The sequence below is a fragment of the Pinus tabuliformis genome, chromosome 1_2 (assembly GCF_031772625.1).
Source record: "Pinus tabuliformis cultivar Carrire ecotype Pingquan chromosome 1_2, CPIR1, whole genome shotgun sequence".
In the NCBI taxonomy this organism is placed as follows: domain Eukaryota; kingdom Viridiplantae; phylum Streptophyta; class Pinopsida; order Pinales; family Pinaceae; genus Pinus; species Pinus tabuliformis.
In genome coordinates, this window is record NC_142298.1 from 1,331,171,864 (window position 1) to 1,331,191,869 (window position 20,006).

The 20,006-nt window shown below is 41.1% G+C and overlaps 1 protein-coding gene across 2 annotated transcripts in view; it reads left to right on the forward strand.

The window, feature by feature from the left end:
* The first annotated feature begins 241 nt into the window (after nt 1-241).
* The window catches only part of LOC149211113 (GTP cyclohydrolase 1-like), a 103,957-nt gene continuing 84,192 nt past the window's right edge, over nt 242-20,006 (forward strand). Inside the window, exon 1 of one of the 2 annotated variants that reach the window (XM_089396914.1) lies at nt 242-960. In XM_089396914.1, coding sequence (XP_089253040.1) covers nt 720-960 — 241 coding nt within the window. In that variant the 5' untranslated portion in view covers nt 242-719. The remainder of the gene's footprint in view (nt 961-20,006) is intronic. The other variant, XM_089396913.1, reaches the window with a different exon arrangement.

A 20,006-nucleotide genomic window follows, 5' to 3' on the forward strand; every position in this document is an offset into this window, starting at 1 on the left:
TTTATTTTTAATTTATTTGTATAAATATTATTTTAAATATAAATTTATGTTACAACATTATATAATTTTGTTAAATAAAATGAAATAAATAATTTTAATAACATTTAAAAAGCTAAATAATTTTAATAACGTCCACAAAGCTGAAAAAGCCTTTACCACCTCTACACTCACACCAACTCCTTTTTCATTTACTTTTCATCTGGTACTGTGCATTTTTATGACGAAGTATTGACACATGAGATCTAGCGAGGGCCTTTTCTGAGAACCCGTGCTTCATTTACTTTTCATCTGGTACTGTGCATTTTTGTGACGAAGTATTGACGCATGAGATCTAGCGAGGGCCTTTTCTGAGAACCCGTGCTTGCGTCCTAAGTGCGTTGGTGCACCACAAAAAAACTCAAACATAGTCACATATTAGCTCTTGTTCTAAGTCCAGCCAGCCCTCGACTCGAGTGTCACCACGTAGCGATAAACTCGTAGATCTTACAAAGACCTACTTACCTGGCATTCGGATCCACCGCATATTCGAAATCGAGATCTCCTCCTCGGTCTGGACCACGCCGACGTGACCCAGACCTGTGAGCTCGGTTTACGTGCCCGAATTTCCTTGGGGCGAGCAATTCCCTTCTGAAACATTCTATCTTAAGAGAAAGTAACCTGGACAATTAAAATCTGAAAGTCCTCGAGGCTTCGGAGGGTGACTCTGAAAGCCGAGGAGAATGAAATTGGTCCCTTCAATGGGTGCTTTGAAGGGATTTGAGTGCGACAATTCGGATATTTACTCTGCTACTTGCTTGGACGATTCCGAGGAGAACGGTGGCCATGGGGATTGTCGTAATTTGGAGGTCATTGTGAATGCGGTAAAGGTTTTATTGGAGGGACTCGACGAGGATGTTAACAGGGAGGGGCTTAAGAAAACCCCTCTGCGCGTGGCTAGGGCGTTTATGGACGGAACCAGAGGTGGGATTCGAAGCTCGAACTACCCTTTTTATTTTTTTCGCATACTTCGCTAAAATTTTATATTCAAACAATGATTATATATATATATATATATATATGTTGTTGTTGCATGTTTTAAATTTTTTGTTTGCATTTGGAAAATTGATTGGATAATATGTATTATATGCAGTGTAATTTGCTAATAATTTTTCAATTCCGGGCAAAAAAATTGAATAGGCATGTATGCAGCGTAAGTTTCTTTATCTTGTATTTGAAAAACAATGATTAGATATATATGTAAGTTTTCAATAACCTTGGCCTACCCATTTAAATTTTTTCTCAGATTTGAAAACATGATTAGATTGTGAAATCAAACCACATACCGCAGGATACAGACAACAGAACAACATAAAATTAACTGGCTCCAAGCGAATAAACTAACAAGAGAATCACTGCATCTATTAGATCTGCTGCTGAGAAATACAACGGGAGGCCTTCTATTTATAGCAAACAGGGAGGAGTCCAGAATTTAAGAAGGGTAGTTGGCAGGTGTCAAGAACTTACTATTGTGTATGTACACCGCCAACCCCCTTTAACTGAAACGTATGGTGATATAAAAACGGAGGCTAAATCTCAATAATGGGTTGCCACTGCAAGGCTGTGATAGGTACCCATGTACAAAAAGCTGAGAACAGTAGATGAAAAAAGAAAGGAGGACTGAGACAACTGGTGCCCAAGGACAACTTGCTTCACCGCAAGCGAAGAACAAAAGCTGAACGTATCGAGTCTCTGTCAAGGGTTTGGTAAAGATGTCAGCAACCTGCAACTCAGCATGGCAATACCGCATATCAATAGTCCATGAATAACTGTCAGATGTAATTCATGTGGATGCCTATATGCTTGGTGCGTTGGTGCTAGGCTTACTCAAAATATGGATATATTGCACGAAATTAGAGTAGGCTGCACCTGCTGAAAACTGGACTTGGACAAAATCTGTCGACTTCAAATAGACTCAGTAGCAGCATTAACAACACCTCGGTGCTCATCTTTTATATAAGAAAGGCCAATAGCAGCTTGCTTCTTGCTAGACCAAAGCCAAGATGGAAGACATAACCAGAGGTGAACTTACAGTAATCAGGATCACCGGCCCAATGGGAGTTAGTATAACCCTCTAATTTTGCATCACGATTCACCACTAGAAGAATATTGAATGCAATATGTGTGTGTCTCTCTCATGTAGCGAAGAATTCTCTTTGTGGCTTTCCAATGAAGCTCACATGGTCCCTACATGGATGGGAAACCAACCCAATTGTATAGGAGATAACGGGATGATTGTGAGTCAAGTATAAGAAGTTGCCAACCAGCTGTTGATACAAAGTGGCATCAACCAAAGGAGTGGAACGTGTGGTTGACAAATTGACTCTTGACAAAAATGGCATGGGTGCAAATTTGCAATCCAACATGTGAAATTTGCTCAAGAGATCCAAGGCATACTTAGGTTGAGAGAGACCTATTCTGGATGCAGATTGAGTTATTTGTAATCCAAAAGTAGTGCAGGAGCTCTAAGTCTGTCATGTTGAACTGTTGATGAAGAGTGGACTTTGCATGATTAATCAAGGTAGGTGAACCCAAACTGAGAATCTGATCATCCACATAGAGAACAAGGAGGCGAAGTTCATCATCTTGCTGCAAAATATAGACATTTGAATCAGAGTGGCAGTGAGAAAATTCTAAAGAGAGAAGAAAATAATCCATCTTCCCATAACAACCCCTAGGGGCTTGTTTGAGACCATAATAGGAGTTTTCAAGTTTGAACACAAGTGAAGAGTCTTGGATAAAACCAGCAGGGTGCTCCATGTATATCTCTTCTTGTAAATCTCCATGAAAAAAGGAAACTTTGACTTCTATTTGGTGTACTATCCACTTATAGTATGCAACTATAGAAGGAACAAGGTGAATAAAAGTCATTCTATCCATGGGTGCAATAGTTTTAGAATAGCCAATGCCCTCAACCCGAGAAAAACCTTTAGCAACCAATTGGGCCTTATACTTGTCTATGCTACCATATGTTGCATAATTGGTTCAATATACCCACTTACATTGAACCAATTTTCTACCTTTTGGAAAAGGAATTGTGTCTCAAGTTCTATTTTTAAGCAAGGAATGATACTTTCTTCATTGGCTATGTCCCACTCTACAAGACCACGGGCCTTACAAAAATCCTTTGGATTTGAAGCACTATTCATAAATACTCGAGTCCTTTGAAGAGAGGACTTGGTTCTTCTTTGACCCCATTTAGGAAGTGGTGGGAGAACTTCAACATGTTGTTCTTCAAGATCACTATCATTAGCAGGAGAGGTCAACTCAAAAGAAGGAAAATCATATGAAGATGTAAGATGTTGAGAAGGATGCTCATCAAATTGAACATTTCCATTGAGGATCGATTGATGCATGTTAGGATGAAGTAATCTATGTTAATTTCCAACCCTAGCACCTGGTTAATTACTTTCTAGTAGATTATGTATATATGCTAAATAACACTGTTAGAGTTTTAACATAAACAAAATAATCAATGGATGTAAATTAAATACACCAATCACACAATCACATGCACTCATATTTCTGCCCTTCAAATCAATTCTTCATTTAAATAACTTCAGAACTTACAAGGGCTCCTATCCTAGGATATTGGCCCACTGAAGAAAATAAATTCAATAATATCCAAAACTGATCCAACTAATCAATCCCTAGATCAATTCTTTGATCTGCTTGGTTGTTTTGGATCTCCCTTGTTGCCCCTTGTACTTTCCAAAACCCTCTCCAAAGTGATTGACTTTTGAGATTAGATCTCAACATCACTTGAGATTGACAATTGATATTCATCTAATTCACGAATGCAAATAGCCTTTACATTTCATTAGACTGACTCACTTTTGACTTATATAAGAAATTACTTCAATTACTAAATTAATTGCTATGGTCAGGGTATATTAGGTGACTTCTACATGACTAGACACTTAGGCTTGTGTAGAAGTACTTGCCTGAGCTACAAACATCAACACTTCCTCTTAGTGAGAGAGGTACTTACTAAAGAGCTATCTGGAATTGGTTGTCTCTCTGGTCCTGGCACAATTCCCTTCTTTGGAGGCTTGCTCTCCTTCACTATGCTCCTAGGAGCCTGCACATGCTCCTAAGCATCCCTCAGTGTTTGAACGGGTTTGCCCATCAACTTGTATAAGTTGCTCTCTTCAACCTTGATGGCCACTGATGTGTCTGGGCTAGACTCTGGATGAATGAGCACCAACCCATTCCTGAACATGACTACATATTAGCCTTTGTCCTCCATGACTAATACTGAGAGCAAGTTCTTCTTCAATCCTTTTATGAAGAGCATGTCCGTGGCTTCCAATGTCTCTCCTGACTCTAGTTGCAATTTAGCAGTTCCAAACTTCTTCATTGCATACTTGGCATCATTACCAAGCTCCACATGTAAATTTGAGTCTCTCTCAATCAGATTGTTAAATAGTTGTCGTGCCTTTGCCATATGGCGTGATGCACCACTATCTAGGTACCAAGCACTCCTTGTGATGGTGTTGGTAGATAGGCAGGAGACAAATGAGAAGTCCTTCTTGAACTTTGTTGCAAACTCATCAAGTTGAACCTTTGCTGATGCTACTGTCTGCTGTGACTTCTCCTTCCCATTCTTCTTCTTTGGACATTGTCATGCATAGCAGTCACTCTTGTGGCAATTGAAGCACTTTATCTTGCTCAAGTCTGTCTTCTTCCATGCCTGAGAGGTTCCCTTCCCACTGTTACCTCTGGAACCCTGTGAGTTCATGAACCTTGTATGCTTCTCGAAGATACCAGTAACGTCACAATAAGGAGAAAAAGGAATACCTAGTGTTCAGCCATGGGGGATAGAACAGGGCAAGGAGAACAAGATCTTGGTTGTTGAAAATTGGGCAGCTTCGGGATGAATTTCCCTTTGGAAGCCCTACTGTGCCAAGGGAAAGTCCATTATACCCCAAGCAAAATTCAAATTTGGTCAAAATAATTATTAAATTAATATGTTCAAAAGAAAATATTATTGAGTAAAATTTGAATTTAAGTTCCCTCCTAAATTCTACATGTCGGCTTGATCCTTTTAAGACTCAAATTCGACAATAAGGAGGAATATAAATATGTGACTGATCTACCTCAAATGAGCAATCAAAATTTGTGTATCATTGAGAAAAGATCTAAAGGAATACGAAATAGGCTGTCGCTCGATATTTTTGAGATTCGTATTACTGAGGCTCGCTTCTGTGGAGAGGCTCCCTCTTTGACACATATTTCGCATCTGAGATTTCATCGCATATGTGGTTTAGTATGGCATTGCATTACTTTTGGTTCGATTGGCCAATTTCAGGTGGCACAAATTTTGTCCAGATTGTAAACTATGGCTCGCTCTTCATATTGACTTCATTCAGTGTGGCTTGATCTACATATTGGCTTGCTTTTCATATTGTCTTCACAGAGAGGCTCACTATAATTAAATAATGCTCGTGATCATATCCCTGAGGCTTGAATTTGTAATCATTGTGGCTCCGTGGTTTGTATATTTGAGGCATTTGCTATGATAACATACCTTGGCATCACATTACGTAATGGTGGCTTATTCTCTTTACTATAACTCACCCTCTTCACATTGGCTCGTATATGAAAGTAACAGAGACTCACTCTACCTTTTGTGGCTCGGGATTACATTCCTATGGCTTGCTTTATTTCTATCTGTTAGTGGTTCGCTCTCTTTTATATGGCATCATTCTAGAGGTAGGCTCACTCTCTTATATGGCTTTGCTCTTCAGGGAGACTCACACTTCTTTTATGGTATCACTCTACATGTAGCTTGCACACAACGCTCTAGTTTTTGTATGGCACACATCTTTGGTTCTTTTTACAGTAATATCTCAGGTTCACATCGCGATAGTATGATCTATATCCGGTGACATCATTTATATATATTTAGTGATAGTGTCAACATAGTATATGCAGCAACATCCCTTATATTCAATGGCATCATTTATGTTCTGTAACATCGTTTATATACATAGCGACAACATATTGTGACTGACTTTTTTGTGGATTGCTGGGGCTTGCTCTACTCTGTGACATGATATGTTTTGAGTCTAAACATAAGAGAATAGGTCAAACTTCGCTGGTCAAAGTCTTCTTCCTCCTTGGCATGTGTGAACAAAAATCTTCTTCTTGATCAGGCTCAAATTTTGTGTGATGAGATGAGATGCCAAATGAGGAGGTCAATTTGTCAATATATGTCTTATCATGTGGGTTTTGTCCAAGGGTCAAACCTCTTCAACTAGTGGGGTCAACCTCATAGTTTTGGAGCCTACATGAATAATAAAAATAAGAATTTGATTTCTTTGACTTTGTCGATGAAAATACCGAACGTAGCTACATTATTTTCAACACTACCTCTTAGCCAGGGAGGTATTTCTCCTTGACTTCCACAAATGTACATATGATGAATAAAATTTCTCCATTCCAAGAAAAGGTTGAAATATTGAAAGCATCAACATCCAATAGAGGAACTAGTCACCCACTAGTCCTAGGGTCACCAACTCAACAAGTCGTCGCTTGGAGACATGTCAGGACCCCACCTGACCCAAGGTGAACCCGGGGCCCATTTACCATTCCCACTATACATGTCGTAAGATGTTATGAATGGTAAGTACCTGCCCGATGATATGAGGCACAAGCTTAACCCACTAGCCAAACCCCATGGCAATATGGTCAAAAATCCATGACCAAGGGAGCAATCCAGGCCTTGATGCTTATTGAGCCAATCTCCCCAGGCCAAACTCCATGGTTTCTAGGTCAAACTCCATGACCGGGGGAGCAATCTAGGCTTTGATGCTCACGGAGCCAATCTTCCCAACCAAACTCGTCTTCTAGGTAAAACTCCATAGGTAAAACTCCATGACCAAGGGAGCAATCTAGGCTTTGATGCTTATAGGGCCAATCTCCCCAACCATAAACCATGGTTTCTTGGTCAAACCCTATGACCTAAGGGAGCAATCTAGGCCCATAGATGTTATAACATCAACACTCTCTTTCACTAGGGGAGGGATTCTTAACAACTCCAAGCCTGTCCCTGAAGTAAATGAACTTTATTCGAGGCAAAGGCTTTATGAGAATATCAACAACCCACTCATTAGTAGAGATATGTTGGAGCCTCACTGCTCCTTTTTGAATAATGCTTCCTTTCTGAATAATGCTTCTGATGTAGTGATACTTGATCTCGATGTGCTACAACTTGTCGTGGATACCTATGTTCTTAGAAAGCTTCATATGACTTCGATTGTCACAATATATCACGGTCATTTCCAGCGGAAGATCAAACAATCTCGCGAGTAACTTCCAAAGCCACACTGCTTCACAACTCACTAAACAAGCAACAATATATTCAACTTTAGCAGTACTAAGTGCAATAGACGTTTGCTTCTTGCTCATCCAAGATATCATAGCGGAACCCAAACTGAAACAACATCCTGAAGTGCTATTTCTATCTTCAACACTTCCAACCCGATCTGAGTCATTGAATCCATGCAACTCTAGTTCACCATTTGATACATATCTCAATCCCTATCTAATAGTGCCACACAAATATCTCAATATATGTTTCACTGCAATCCAATGTATATGCCTGGGTTCCACTAAGAACTGACTTAGAGTGTTCATTGCATAATAAATATCAAGTCTAGTGTTGGCCAAATAATTTAATGAGCCAATCAACTGATGATAGATAGAGGGATAAACCAAGTCAGAATCAAAGTCTTCTAGCTTCTTCAAATTAGTCACCATGGGAGTATCCATGGACTTGTAGTCCATCATCCCAAATCTCTGAAGGATCTTAACAATATACTTTCCTTGACCAAGGAAAATTTCACCCGACTTTTGCCACACTTCTAATCCCAAGTAATAATGCATTAAACCATGATCCTCCATTCTGAATTCAGAAATCAAATCCCTATTACACTGGACAATGAGGTCCCCTCTACTTCTGTCAGAATCGAGTCATCAACATATAGTAGAAAAATCAGATGCTCATCTTTAACAATTCAAAAGTATAAGTTTGGATCAACATTACTTTTAGTAAAACCAAGACTCATCAAATATCCATCAATCCGAGTGTACCAAGCTCGAGGTGCTTGCTTGAGTCCGTAAAAAGATTTCTTCAATTTGCAAACATGAGTCTATCTCTCGAGAACCTCAAACCCTTGAGGTTGTTCTATGTACACTTCCTCTTCAATCACTTCATTGAGGAAAGCGATTTTGACATCCATTTGATGTAATTTCCATCTTGCAATAGAAGCAATAACAATAATAAATCTAATAGAAGTGTACCTGGCAACTCGAGCAAATGTTGTTGGAAAATGTAATATGGCAACTATCAATTCAGATTTTCCTTAAACTTTAATAATTGCTTGTGAACTTTATTTATCTTCTTTTGTTTTCTTTATTAGTTCTTCTCATAGTTTTAAAAAACGGCCGTTTCGAAACGGAAACGGCCGAGTTGGTCCGTTCCATTGCCCTCCGGAGTGACTTGGTACAAAAAACGGCTCGTTTGGCCGAGTTAGCCATGACTCGGCCAACTCGGTCGTTTCCCGTACTGACTCGGCCGAGTCACAAATAGTGGCCCGTAACCCACTAAAACAGCGATTTAACATTATTTTAATGAAATTTTGAGGGGTTTGCTGATTGGTTTGGAATTCAAGGTGTTTTATGAATTAGCTAAATGTTATTTGGGGTCCATTTCCCCCTCCCAAACCCTATTTAACACACTCAAATGCTCTCTACTATTGATATGCTATTCAAATTTCATGGTAATGTTAAATTCTTAAAGTAAAAGTGACATTCTCCTTAATCTTCATTTTCATCCTTCTACTTAAATTTTTAACAGTACCATGAAATGACTCAGGATATTTGAGAGTGGTTTCGGCCTCATTGGATTTCATATGGAGAAAGTAGAATTTTAGATTTCATTCAAAATCCAGCAAACTTATCAGTTTTTTCAGGATTTCAGGATTGGAGGATTGCAATGTTCCATTGAATTTTGTCATGTATTAGGGTATGGAACTCGTATTTAATCAAGAGCACCAATCCCTCTATGTACCTTGATGTTAGTGACATTGGTTGTCGAACTCCTCTGGGATTCGCTCCCAAACCAGGAGCTTCTGAAAATGTCGCTCCCGCTCCCGTTTTCGCTCCTACTCCCAAGTAACACAAAGAAGAGAAACCGTTTGGATAAAAAACGGTTAAATGATCTAGTTTATGTCCAATACAACCTCCGGCTCAGACGAAACCATTTGCTAAACAAAAGGCCTGATTCAGATCCCATTGTGTTGGAAGACATTGATCCAACATCAGATTGGGTAGTGGAGAGTCGTCCAGCAGAGTTTGATCCTGATGAGGATCTTGATTTAGATTTAGATATCGAGACATCAGTTGAACTTGAACATGCTGTTCAGTTGAATGCAGATCCCAATCCACCAGCCTCAGTCTCACAGTCAGCAAAGACTCCAGTTGTAGGTGCTTCCTCTGCTCAGCCACGACAGAAGCGCAGCCGCATATCTACTCTATCTCAGCTTGCATTTGCTGCAATTGCACAGCCTGCTAGTGGTACCACTTCTACCGCTGCAGTTGGAGATGATGATGATGAGGAGGAGCCATGGGGCCCCCTGTCTGACTCTGATGATGATCGAGAGATTGATCGACATGATCTTGGCTCCTCTGGCAGTAGCTACTAGCCAGTAGTTGTAGTACTAGTACTAGAGTCTGGTCACAGTTTACTTTTGTTGTAGAGGCCATTTCTAGCCTCCTTGGTTATGTGTTTTTTGTTTTGAGTCTCTGATCATGTATGACAGTTGACTATGTATTGCCATTGGGTACCATTTTGATATAATGGATTGGTTCATGAGCCTACTTTGATCATATGTTGTCTTCCATCTATATTATAATGCTGTGTGTTTGGAAACATGAATGAAAATCTTTAAAATTATGTTTAAAATCTTTAAAATTATGTTTTTTTTATAAAAAAAATAAATATTTAATGTATTTTTTACAACGACCGAGTCATTGAAATCGAGCCGGCTGAGTCATTACCGTTTCGGAGTTGGAGTCGGAGTCGATCCTCGGCTGAGTCGGAGTTTTAAAACTATGGTTCTTCTTCATCAAACAACTATCAAGAAAAAAACAGTGAAGACAGTGGACACAAAAATTAGGCTCCAAGCCAGGGCAAAATCCCTTCAAGGGGAAAACCCATAAAATCTCTTCTCTTCTTATAGAATCTGCTTCAAATGAGACAACCAAGTCCCAAACCCTAGACCAAGTCCTCCTCCAAGTACCAAGTCAACCCTTCAAGAAAACTTTCCAATAGGATCATATCAACAAGGTTCAATCCTGCTTCAACCAACTTCCAGCTTCAATTTTGACCCCAACTTCGACCCTTTAGCTGTTGCAGAAACCTTAATTCAGTTCTTCAAGTGATCCTCCTTTGAGCAAGACAGATCCCCCCAAGGTCAATGAGGTCAAAACATAGTATTTGTTCTTCCGACAACTTGATACTGCAACTCGACCTCTTGCAATTTGGACTTGCAATTTTGGCCTTCTTTGAAACTCCAAAAACCCTAGTTTGCGCACATGTGAGAGAGATAGAGCCCAAATCAAACTTTTCTTTTTTTTCTTGGATTCTCCTTGCCTTCTAGACCTTTGCTCTTCTTTTCTTGCTTCTTCTAGCTCTAGATCTAACTTCTTCTCGAGAGATTGAACTTGTGTATGAGTGAGTGCCAAATGAGGTCGAATTTGCTTCTATTTATAGCCTTTCCAAGTGGTCGAATTGCCTCCTTTACGCTGACTTGTCGTTGCCAGGGCCGACTTGTACTTTGGAGGTTTCTAGGACCTTCTAGACTCGAAATAAATTCTCTTACAAGATACATCTTTCCCAGAAGGGTCTTATAATCATGATGTTGACTCTCTTGACTTATGACAATATATCTTATGACCTAACAAACCCTAGAAGCATGAAGAACATGCTTTTACCTAGAAGACCATCAATAATGAGCATGAAACCCATGCTTTAAAATAATAACTTTTCCTTTTCTTCTTTTGTTTGTTACATAAGATACATATTGAAATGAGTACAATAACAAGTATGAAGACTGAAACTAGTTGCATTTCCAACACTCCCTCTTAACTAAGGAGGTCTTCATAATTGTACAACCAATACAACATCATTCTCATACTGAGGAGTTCTCATAAGAAGAGTCAGATTGATAAGACGACTGTAAGCATCAACATTATAACCAACACTGTCATTGAGGCCTAACTTGACAAGCTTAACTTCATTCAAAAGCATTATGCAGGGAGGTTTTATGTGTGATACCACACTACCTCTAAGGCACATACCCCATTCAGATGTTCACTAGCTATGTACTTTTAGGACTATTATTATCTTGGATTCCCAATCCTCAAAGAATATCGGTCCTCTTCGACCACCCTTATCTTGGATACCTGTCGTATCCTCAAAGATTGTCGGTACTTTTCCTTTCTTGGATTGTCTATCCTCAAGGAAACCACAAATGCTTATCTAATCCTCCACCATTCTCTCTTTATGACCTTCACTTAGACTTATGACTGTTAGTCCTGGTTAAGTGCATGATACATGAAGAAAAGAATGCACATGCGATGTCCATTGCCACTCCCTCTCAAGTAGAGAGGATGTCCCCACTCCCTCTTGACTAGGGTATAGATCCTTTCTCCTTTTCAAGGAGACTCCTTTGCTCCCTCTTAAATATAGAGGAGATCCCTGACTTTTTTCTAACATGAGAAGTCATAACCACAAGCTCTCTAGCTTGTTTCCATAAGAAGATCAACTACCTGTTCTTTTTGGAGATAACTGCATGGCTCTCTCTTTCCTTTTTATTTCATTATATTGAGCTTTCTTCTTTTCTGGGTATCATGGAGCCATCTTCTTCCTTCAATCTTGACAGGATCAATCTTGGACATTGTTACCACTCAAACCAGCAGGGGACCTAAAAGGGGTTCCTAAGAGGGCAATTGCTAGGTTAAGGGCAACGGTGGAGGCTTAGCCCACTGTCACCATAGCTAAGTCTCCCTGCTCTTTACGGACTTTCACTGATGGGAGGAGTCCTGGTAGTGTAGGGATCACTTGTAAAGTATATGTCAATGGATAGGTGGGAAGTGACCTTGGAAACCCTTTCCTAAGGATGGAGTGAAGAATGGAACTTGCTTGCTCTTTAAGCAAGGGACTTGATCCTCCAAGGGTAAGGGGTGAGGATTGGAGGGTTGAGGGAGAAGGAATAGGCTTATATACGAGGTCCTCAATCCCTATAATCCTTGGGAAACTTGGATTCCCTAATGGTCCTTGACAAATAATCTTTATTGAGAAGTGGGACCACACGGGGCCAAGTGGATGCCCAGGCTCGGGTATGGAATGTAGCAACCAATGATGTTCCTATCCTGAACAAGGTGAAAGGAAAGGACCAAACATGAATATTTACTTCAAAAGGTTGAATTGATCCTGTTGAGGTCTAGCCTTGGGGATGCCTAGGCAAAATTTGATCCTAGGGCTAGGGCTTGGGATTCTCGAAGTTTCCACTGTTAGAATTGCCTCAAATTTGGAGGAGAGGGAGGGGACCCACCAATGTAGTAGCTTGTAGGAGATCGAAGTTTTTCCTTGGGTCAATTCTCGGGAAATTGATGCCCTAGGTGACCTTTGAGGGATAGACCTGGGAAAAAGTGGTAAAAGGTACCAAATGTGAAGGAGATGACCACCCTTTTTAGGGACCAGTGCCTAATTCACTTGGGGATAATGGAGTCAAGGATGATGATGAGTAAGAACTTGGTTTCTTGATCAAGGAGGCCCGAAAAGTCAACTTCATCCAATGTTGAGAGAAAGAAAAGAAAAGTGACCTTCAAGCATTTATACTTCAAAGCAAATGATGCAAGCTTATCGAGACAGATAATCTCTAGGACACTTCATTCATATAACATTGGCCCATACATTAAATTAACTAAAACATGCTTAATTCCACATTTCAATTATGTAGCAACTAGCCCTAATTTTAGCAGTATGCAACAACAAGAATAACAACGTCATAATTTACTTAGTGTTATAGAATATATCGAGCCAACATTTTGTTTGCAAGACAAAGCTCCAAGGCAAGAAAAATAGCCCAAATCCATACGTCAAAATTCATCCATCTCCAAAAAATATCCTCCAAGGAAAAAACGCGAAATTCTCTATGATTAGAGATCCCAAGTCAAGTGATGATTCAAATGAATGTATTTAACATCAGTATATAGCGTCCTAAGGAGCTCGAATTAGCCTATGGGCCTACATTAGCCCCTAATGATAAAATAATGTGCAAATAAAACCCCTATAGGTGTAGGAATTTACAGGGTAAGTTCCTCAGAAAGAACACCAAAAGGACACCGCTCACAACCAGATCACAGATCAATACACCAGTATTTTTGACGTGGTTAAAACCCTCAAAGAGGGAAACAGTCCACGGCCTGCGCCAACGTGGCTACTACAGGCAATTTATTAATCAAAGAATGAAAATTTACATAAGCTTCTCTCATGCACGGATTACCCGAACAATGACCCTCCATGCGCTTTAAATAGAACTCATGGACCAATCGGGTGTCAAGCCACGGATCAAGTGTCGGTAATACCGAGGAGAGAGTGAACCGTTGGATCACTACATATCGTGACCGTCGGATTGTAAGTTACAAAATGTACAACGGTAAAGAAACACACTTTACCTAACTCTATACTAGACCAAGTTGAACTTAACTATTTCCTATGTGTCGGAATATCCTAACATCCCCCCTTAAGAACAACTTGGGATAGGATTGAAGGATTTACAAATATGACACAATAGGAGAAGGAAGGAGGCACTAGAGCCTATCCCCCCTTAGGGACAACTTCCTGAACTCCAAGCATATATCGAAGTTTAGTGAACTTCGCCTCTGTGAGAGCCTTTGTGAAGATGTCTGCAACCTGATCATCTGTTGAACAATATTGCACTTCAAGAACATGGTCATGAATGAGCTTTCTGATGAAGTGCATGTGTAGTTCAATGTGTTTGCTGCGCTGATGCTGGACTGGATCTTTGCATAGCTGAATGGCACTTTGATTATCACACCAAAGTGTGGTTGGATGCTGCTGCTCAAAGCCAAACTCTGATAGGATCTGACGAAGCCACAAGGCTTCCTTACTAGCTTCCACGGCACCACGATACTCTGCTTCTGCTGACGAAAGAGAAATGGCAGCCTGTTTCTTACATGCCCATGTAATAGGTCCTGAACCAAGAGTGAAGACATAACCGGCAGTAGACTTCCGATCATCAGGGTCACCAGCCCAATCAGAATCAGTGAAACCAACTAATAGAGGAGCCGCTTTGGCACTGTAATGAATCCCAAACTGTACTGTACCTCGAACATAACCAAGTATTCTTTTAGCTGCTTTCCAATGACTTTCACGGGGGTTTTGCATAAAACGAGCAACAAGGCCAACAACAAAGGAAAGGTCAGGACGAGTATGGGTTAAATACAAGAGTTTTCCTACAAGTTGATGGTATAAGGTAGCATCAACTTCAGGAGAAGTACAAGAGACTGAAAGTTTGACTCCAGACTGAAAGGGAGAAGGGGCTGGCTTACAGTCTTCCATGTGAAAAAGACGAAGAATATCACAAGCATACTTGGACTGGGAAAGGGAAATACCCTCCTTGGATTGCAAGACTTGAAGACCGAGAAAATAGTGTAAGTGTCCCAAGTCTGTCATTTCAAATTTCTTTTTAAGGCTGGACTTCACATGGTTTATAAGGTTGGGATCACTACCAGTGAGAATAAGATCATCAACATAAAGAACAAGGATGATAAGAGAGTTGCCCACTTTCTTGGTGTAGACAGTATTGTCAGAATAACACCTAGAAAAGCCAGATTCTAAAAGAAAGCTATCCATTTTGGCATACCAAGCCCGAGGAGCTTGCTTGAGACCATAAAGAGATTTCTTAAGTCGACATACAAGGCTGGAGTCTGTTTGGATGAAGCCAATGGGTTGTTCCATATAGATTTCTTCATGCAAGTCCCCATGCAAGAAGGCAGATTTAACATCCATCTGATGGACTTCCCATTTTAAAGAGGTAGCAAGGGAAAGAACAAGGTGGATAGAGTTCATTTTGGCAACAGGGGAGAAGGTTTCAGTGTAGTCAATGCCTTCAACCTGTGAAAAGCCCTTAGCAACAAGACGAGCTTTATGTTTATCAACTTTCCCATCTGGTCCATACTTGGTTCTGTAAACCCATTTACATCTAACAAGTTTGCGTCCCTTTGGTAGAGGAACAAGATCCCATGTATAATTTGCCAACAATGAATGATATTCTTCATTCATAGCTGCTTCCCAATGTGGATGGCCTGAAGCTTCTGCAAAAGTGTCAGGATCATGATTTACTGGAGCTTGAGCCAGTAAAGAAGAGGCTCTTTCAAACTGAGAACGTGTACGTCGCTGATTTGTAGGATCACCGGCAAGATCACCTGCTGCATCCCGCAAGTTTGGTGCCTGCCCTAACCTTCTGCACTTCCCTATGCCTCTGCCCTGTCGGGAACCTATGTGCTGTTGGTGAAGTTGGATTTCAGATACGGCACGGTGTAGCCCTCTTATTGTACGATGCATTCCTCGGTAAGGTTACTATATTCTTCCCTCAATATTTGCCCTTCTGGAATGCTCTCAACGCCTAGGGCCGGCCTGACTCGAATAATGACTCACATGGCAAGTCAATCTGTCTTTCAGGACCTTCTAGCTTGGGTAAGGGATCTGACCTGGTTGACCTTATCGATTGGGTTCCGTACTTCTCTATAGCATAGGGTCGGGTGTACTTACCAGCCAGCTAGGGAAGGAGGTATTACCTTATCTCAGATCAGGACCGGCTTTCCTCCCCTAAGTCTTTCCAAAGGCTTGAATAGCCAAAATAGAACTTTAAGACCTTATAGGATAGGCTCGTTTGCCTTCGGTAATCAAAGAGAGATAGAATCGAGTCTCTGGAGCACAATTCTTTCACACACCAGGAACGACAGGACCTTACTTGACCGGGTTGAGTACCAGTGGACCTAGTGGCTTCTCCAACAACTCCGCCACAACACAGATTCTTCGCGGAGCAATCCCTTCTAAGGAACTCCGCAATCCGCAGAGATGTAGTGAGCTAATTGAACTGATAGAAAGTGCCTACAAAGCCTATTGATTGAGAGGGTAAATTCAGTAAGCAAACCTGGCGTTATGGGTTACTGGATCTTACCCTGCATGAGCCTAAGTAATGGTTGGAGGCTAGGGCATAGGTGGGTCAATTCGCTCTATAAACATGGCGTTACCTAGCTATCATGGGTGGGGAAATTAGCTCTATAAACCTGGCTAAAAGAAAGAAGGTCCCGGAGGGGCTTGCGCTTCCTAGTGCAAGGAAGGCCAGGTTCAGTCATTTCAATATGACAGCCTAAATCCAGCTTCGTTAGCTAAATCTTTCATATTGACGCTCAGCCACAAGTATTCATTGAGGGAAAATGACCAACCCGTATTAAGGCTATTGAATAGGAGTTGACCAATTTCTTAATACCTTCCAGTTTCACTACGGTAAACTTACCAGGTACATAGCCAGGTTCTTTATGTTGAATTTCCCAGTATCAGGCAAGAATGGATGCTGCTAGACGAGGTCATAGTTCTCCACCTCGAAAATATGGAACTAATCCAATTAGTAGGGCTGTTACTTCAATACCTCGGAAACTCCCTTTACCTCTGCTGTTGGTAGTGGTGCTTCAATCAAGACTATCTTAGACTCTATTAGTAATAAAAAGGGTCTTATACTATCTTAATCATACTAACTAAATTGCTTGTTACTCGAATAGATTTGCTGAGAATGAGGAAGAAAAGATCTCAAAGGTCGAATGGTTGTTGGTGTATCGTGTCTGCTGGTAGGAGCTAAGATATTTCCTATAGTGGATCAAAGTGTATTGAGTTAATGATTCTAGCTAGGGATGAAGCTTCTGATTGAGATCGTGTGGTGTGAGGAGTGTCCCTAATAATAGCTTACTGGTACTAATAGGATCATTTTCTTAAACAATGAATTTTCATTCCACAAAAGTCAAAGTAAAGTCAAGATCAAAAGTCAAAGTAAAGGGCAGAGCAACTCGGTTGACCACCGGGAGGCCGAGGGCAGAGTGGAGATTTGATTTACACCGATGCTACAGGTACTGAAACTGTTCAAGCTGGTGGTTAATATGGTTAATTAACTGGATCAACTGGCTCTACATTTATATGGAATGGACAAGGATGTTATCGCTCGGTAAAGCCTGCCCGTGCCTCTATCTATGATGCTTTCTTTGTTGCTAGGTATGCTGCTGTAACTAGGTAAGCTTCTGGATCAAGGGCTGGATCTTGAACTGGACGAAGAGAAGCTGGTTAAGGAGAAAATGAATCAAGGAGCGAAGCCGCTTGTCCGCATCGGGCAAGGCCCGCCCAATATGAAAAGTTGAAGTGCGGAGCAAGACTGCGTACCTGGCATATTCAGGCATAAGGTTGGGGGCTGGCAACAAGGTTAGTTGATCCATCCGGTGGTGATAAGAGAAGGTCTAAGCATTGGCTCCTAAGGGATTCATTCAGGAAGTGTTCTCACTGGTGAATGCTGTATCCGAAGCCCATGTTCTTCTATTTTATGTGAACGCCTGTGAAAGCTGTATAGTAAGCTAATCTAAGGCATGTAAGAAGAGGTTTCATGAGTCGGCGATCCGGTGGTAGTGAAAGTGTGGTGGGCAGTTAAGAAAGTCAGGGTAAGGGTTGGATAATCCCGTCCTGTCCTGATAAGAGAAGGGTAATGAGATGGGTTGGTTAATAGCAGTACCGACTAAGCGATTCATTAATCAAGTAGTATAGAAGGCTAACAGGTGTGGTAATTAAGGTGGGTAAATAGGTTGTGTGGAACCAAGGTAGGGGGCTGGCTGTTTTCATAGTGGCTACCCTTCAAAGTGTTCCTGGCTGGAATCATCAATGGGTTGGGCATCAATCCATCTCCTAGGGTGAAAGCAGTAAGAAAGTCAAGGGTAAGGAACGAAGTAGCTTGTCCGCATCTTGAAAGGTATTGTCTGTTCATATCAAACTTTAAGGAAAGCCTATTTCAGGTATCGTGGCATAGGTATAAAGCATGTTCGGAAGACTAGCTCAGTTATTTAATATAATCCAATCGCTAGGTAAATAATATCATCCGATCACCAAGCTAGGTACAGAATTGAAGCCAGTCGCTACCGTAGAATGTCCATCCAAGCGAAGGTAGAACGCCTCACCGTCTCAGAGAAATGTTATCCCACTTACTCAGGGAAAGCCTATCTATAGATCTGTCTAACCTATCAATGTTATGGTTTAACTCAAGTGCTGTAGGGCCTATCTGTTCAGTAGGTATTACCAAAATTTCCTTGCCTAAAGACCAGAAGCAGAGCAACAAGCTAATGTGTTATGGTCACACAAACTAAACCTCTGGTCAAATCAGTAGGAAGAACAAACAAGAAAATAATACTCTATATATTGTTAGGAAGATCTAGCTGAGCATTACGGAGATTGTTAGGAAGATGTTGAATGCATTAGTTATTAACCACCAGAGTCGGGATAAGGACAGAACTCTTACTTACCCGGATCATGCCAGACCTATATGCCTTTTAGGTTTAAGTCCAGACCATGTCTCGGATAACCACTTTCCAGCCAGACATCCTTTTAGGAATAAGGATTTGACTAGAGGCTTTGAGGATAAGGACATTACTTATATGCCTTTTAGGTTTAAGTCCAGACATGCTTCGAGGGTGGGATAAGGACTGAGCTTTTTGAGTGGAATAAGGAATGCTACTATTACTTACGCGATTATGCCTCACTTTGAGGGATAAGAAAGAGCATTAGATTCTTTCTTATATCATTAATGCCCATATGATTGCTTCACTCAAACTCAGAGGTGCGAATAGCTCTTGTACTGGTGCCATGGAAACCCCGCATGCCTAAGTGGGAGAGAGAACCCTGCCAACACATGCCTTCTTATTAGATCTTACTCATCTCCTATCCCACTCTGCGGGGGAGCCACCCAGATTGACCTCAATAAGCTTTTCATCATACAGGCTAGGCTAGGCTACTGCAACGTATCAGACTCTTTTTAGTCTCTATACGCCCAGTCTCCCTATTACTTTAGGGCATCTCATCTTCCACTCTCTATAGCCTTGAACACCCCAGTACCTTTTCTTACCTCGGCCAACCACCACCGTCACGCTATAGATTGCTTCTTGCCCGGGCTTACGCCCGGATACTTCCACTTCCTCTTGCCCGGGATAAGAACCTAACCCTTACCCTCCAGCGTTAGACCCCAACCTCCCCCAGCGAAGGAAGCAAGGAAGGAATACCAGTCAAGTCAGAACCTACTTAGGGTTAGACTTCCATTAGCTTCTTTACTTACGATTACCCCATACGAACTCTATTTACTTATTTACACCTATTACACTTGCTCGGGCGTAGCCCGGATACCTCTTACTTACTCAGAGATCTTTACTTACTGGGATACGCCCGGATAAGACTCTTTTTTATTGAGATGTCACTTTGGTTATATTCATATTCTATTCCCAACAGATAGCTCTTGGGCAGAGCACGGGGCAGGCTACAGTTAGGAGGTAGTTTCGGGGCAGAGAATTAGACCCGGGATTCTTTGGCCAACCATCTTATGTAACGCGCCAAACAAACTTATAGTCAACCGGAAAAAGTACGATTCGCCAACATAAAAAAGTACGATTCGCCGAAACCTAATACTAAATCATTTACCCTGTTACTTCCTTGCTATGTGGGGTGGGAAATTCAATATGCAAAGGTGGCGTTACAAGATGATATAGAGTGATCACGTAGCCTATGCAGTATGGTCAATTTAGTAAATGCAGGTGCCTTACTATCCGAATCAGGAACATGAGTCCAGTCT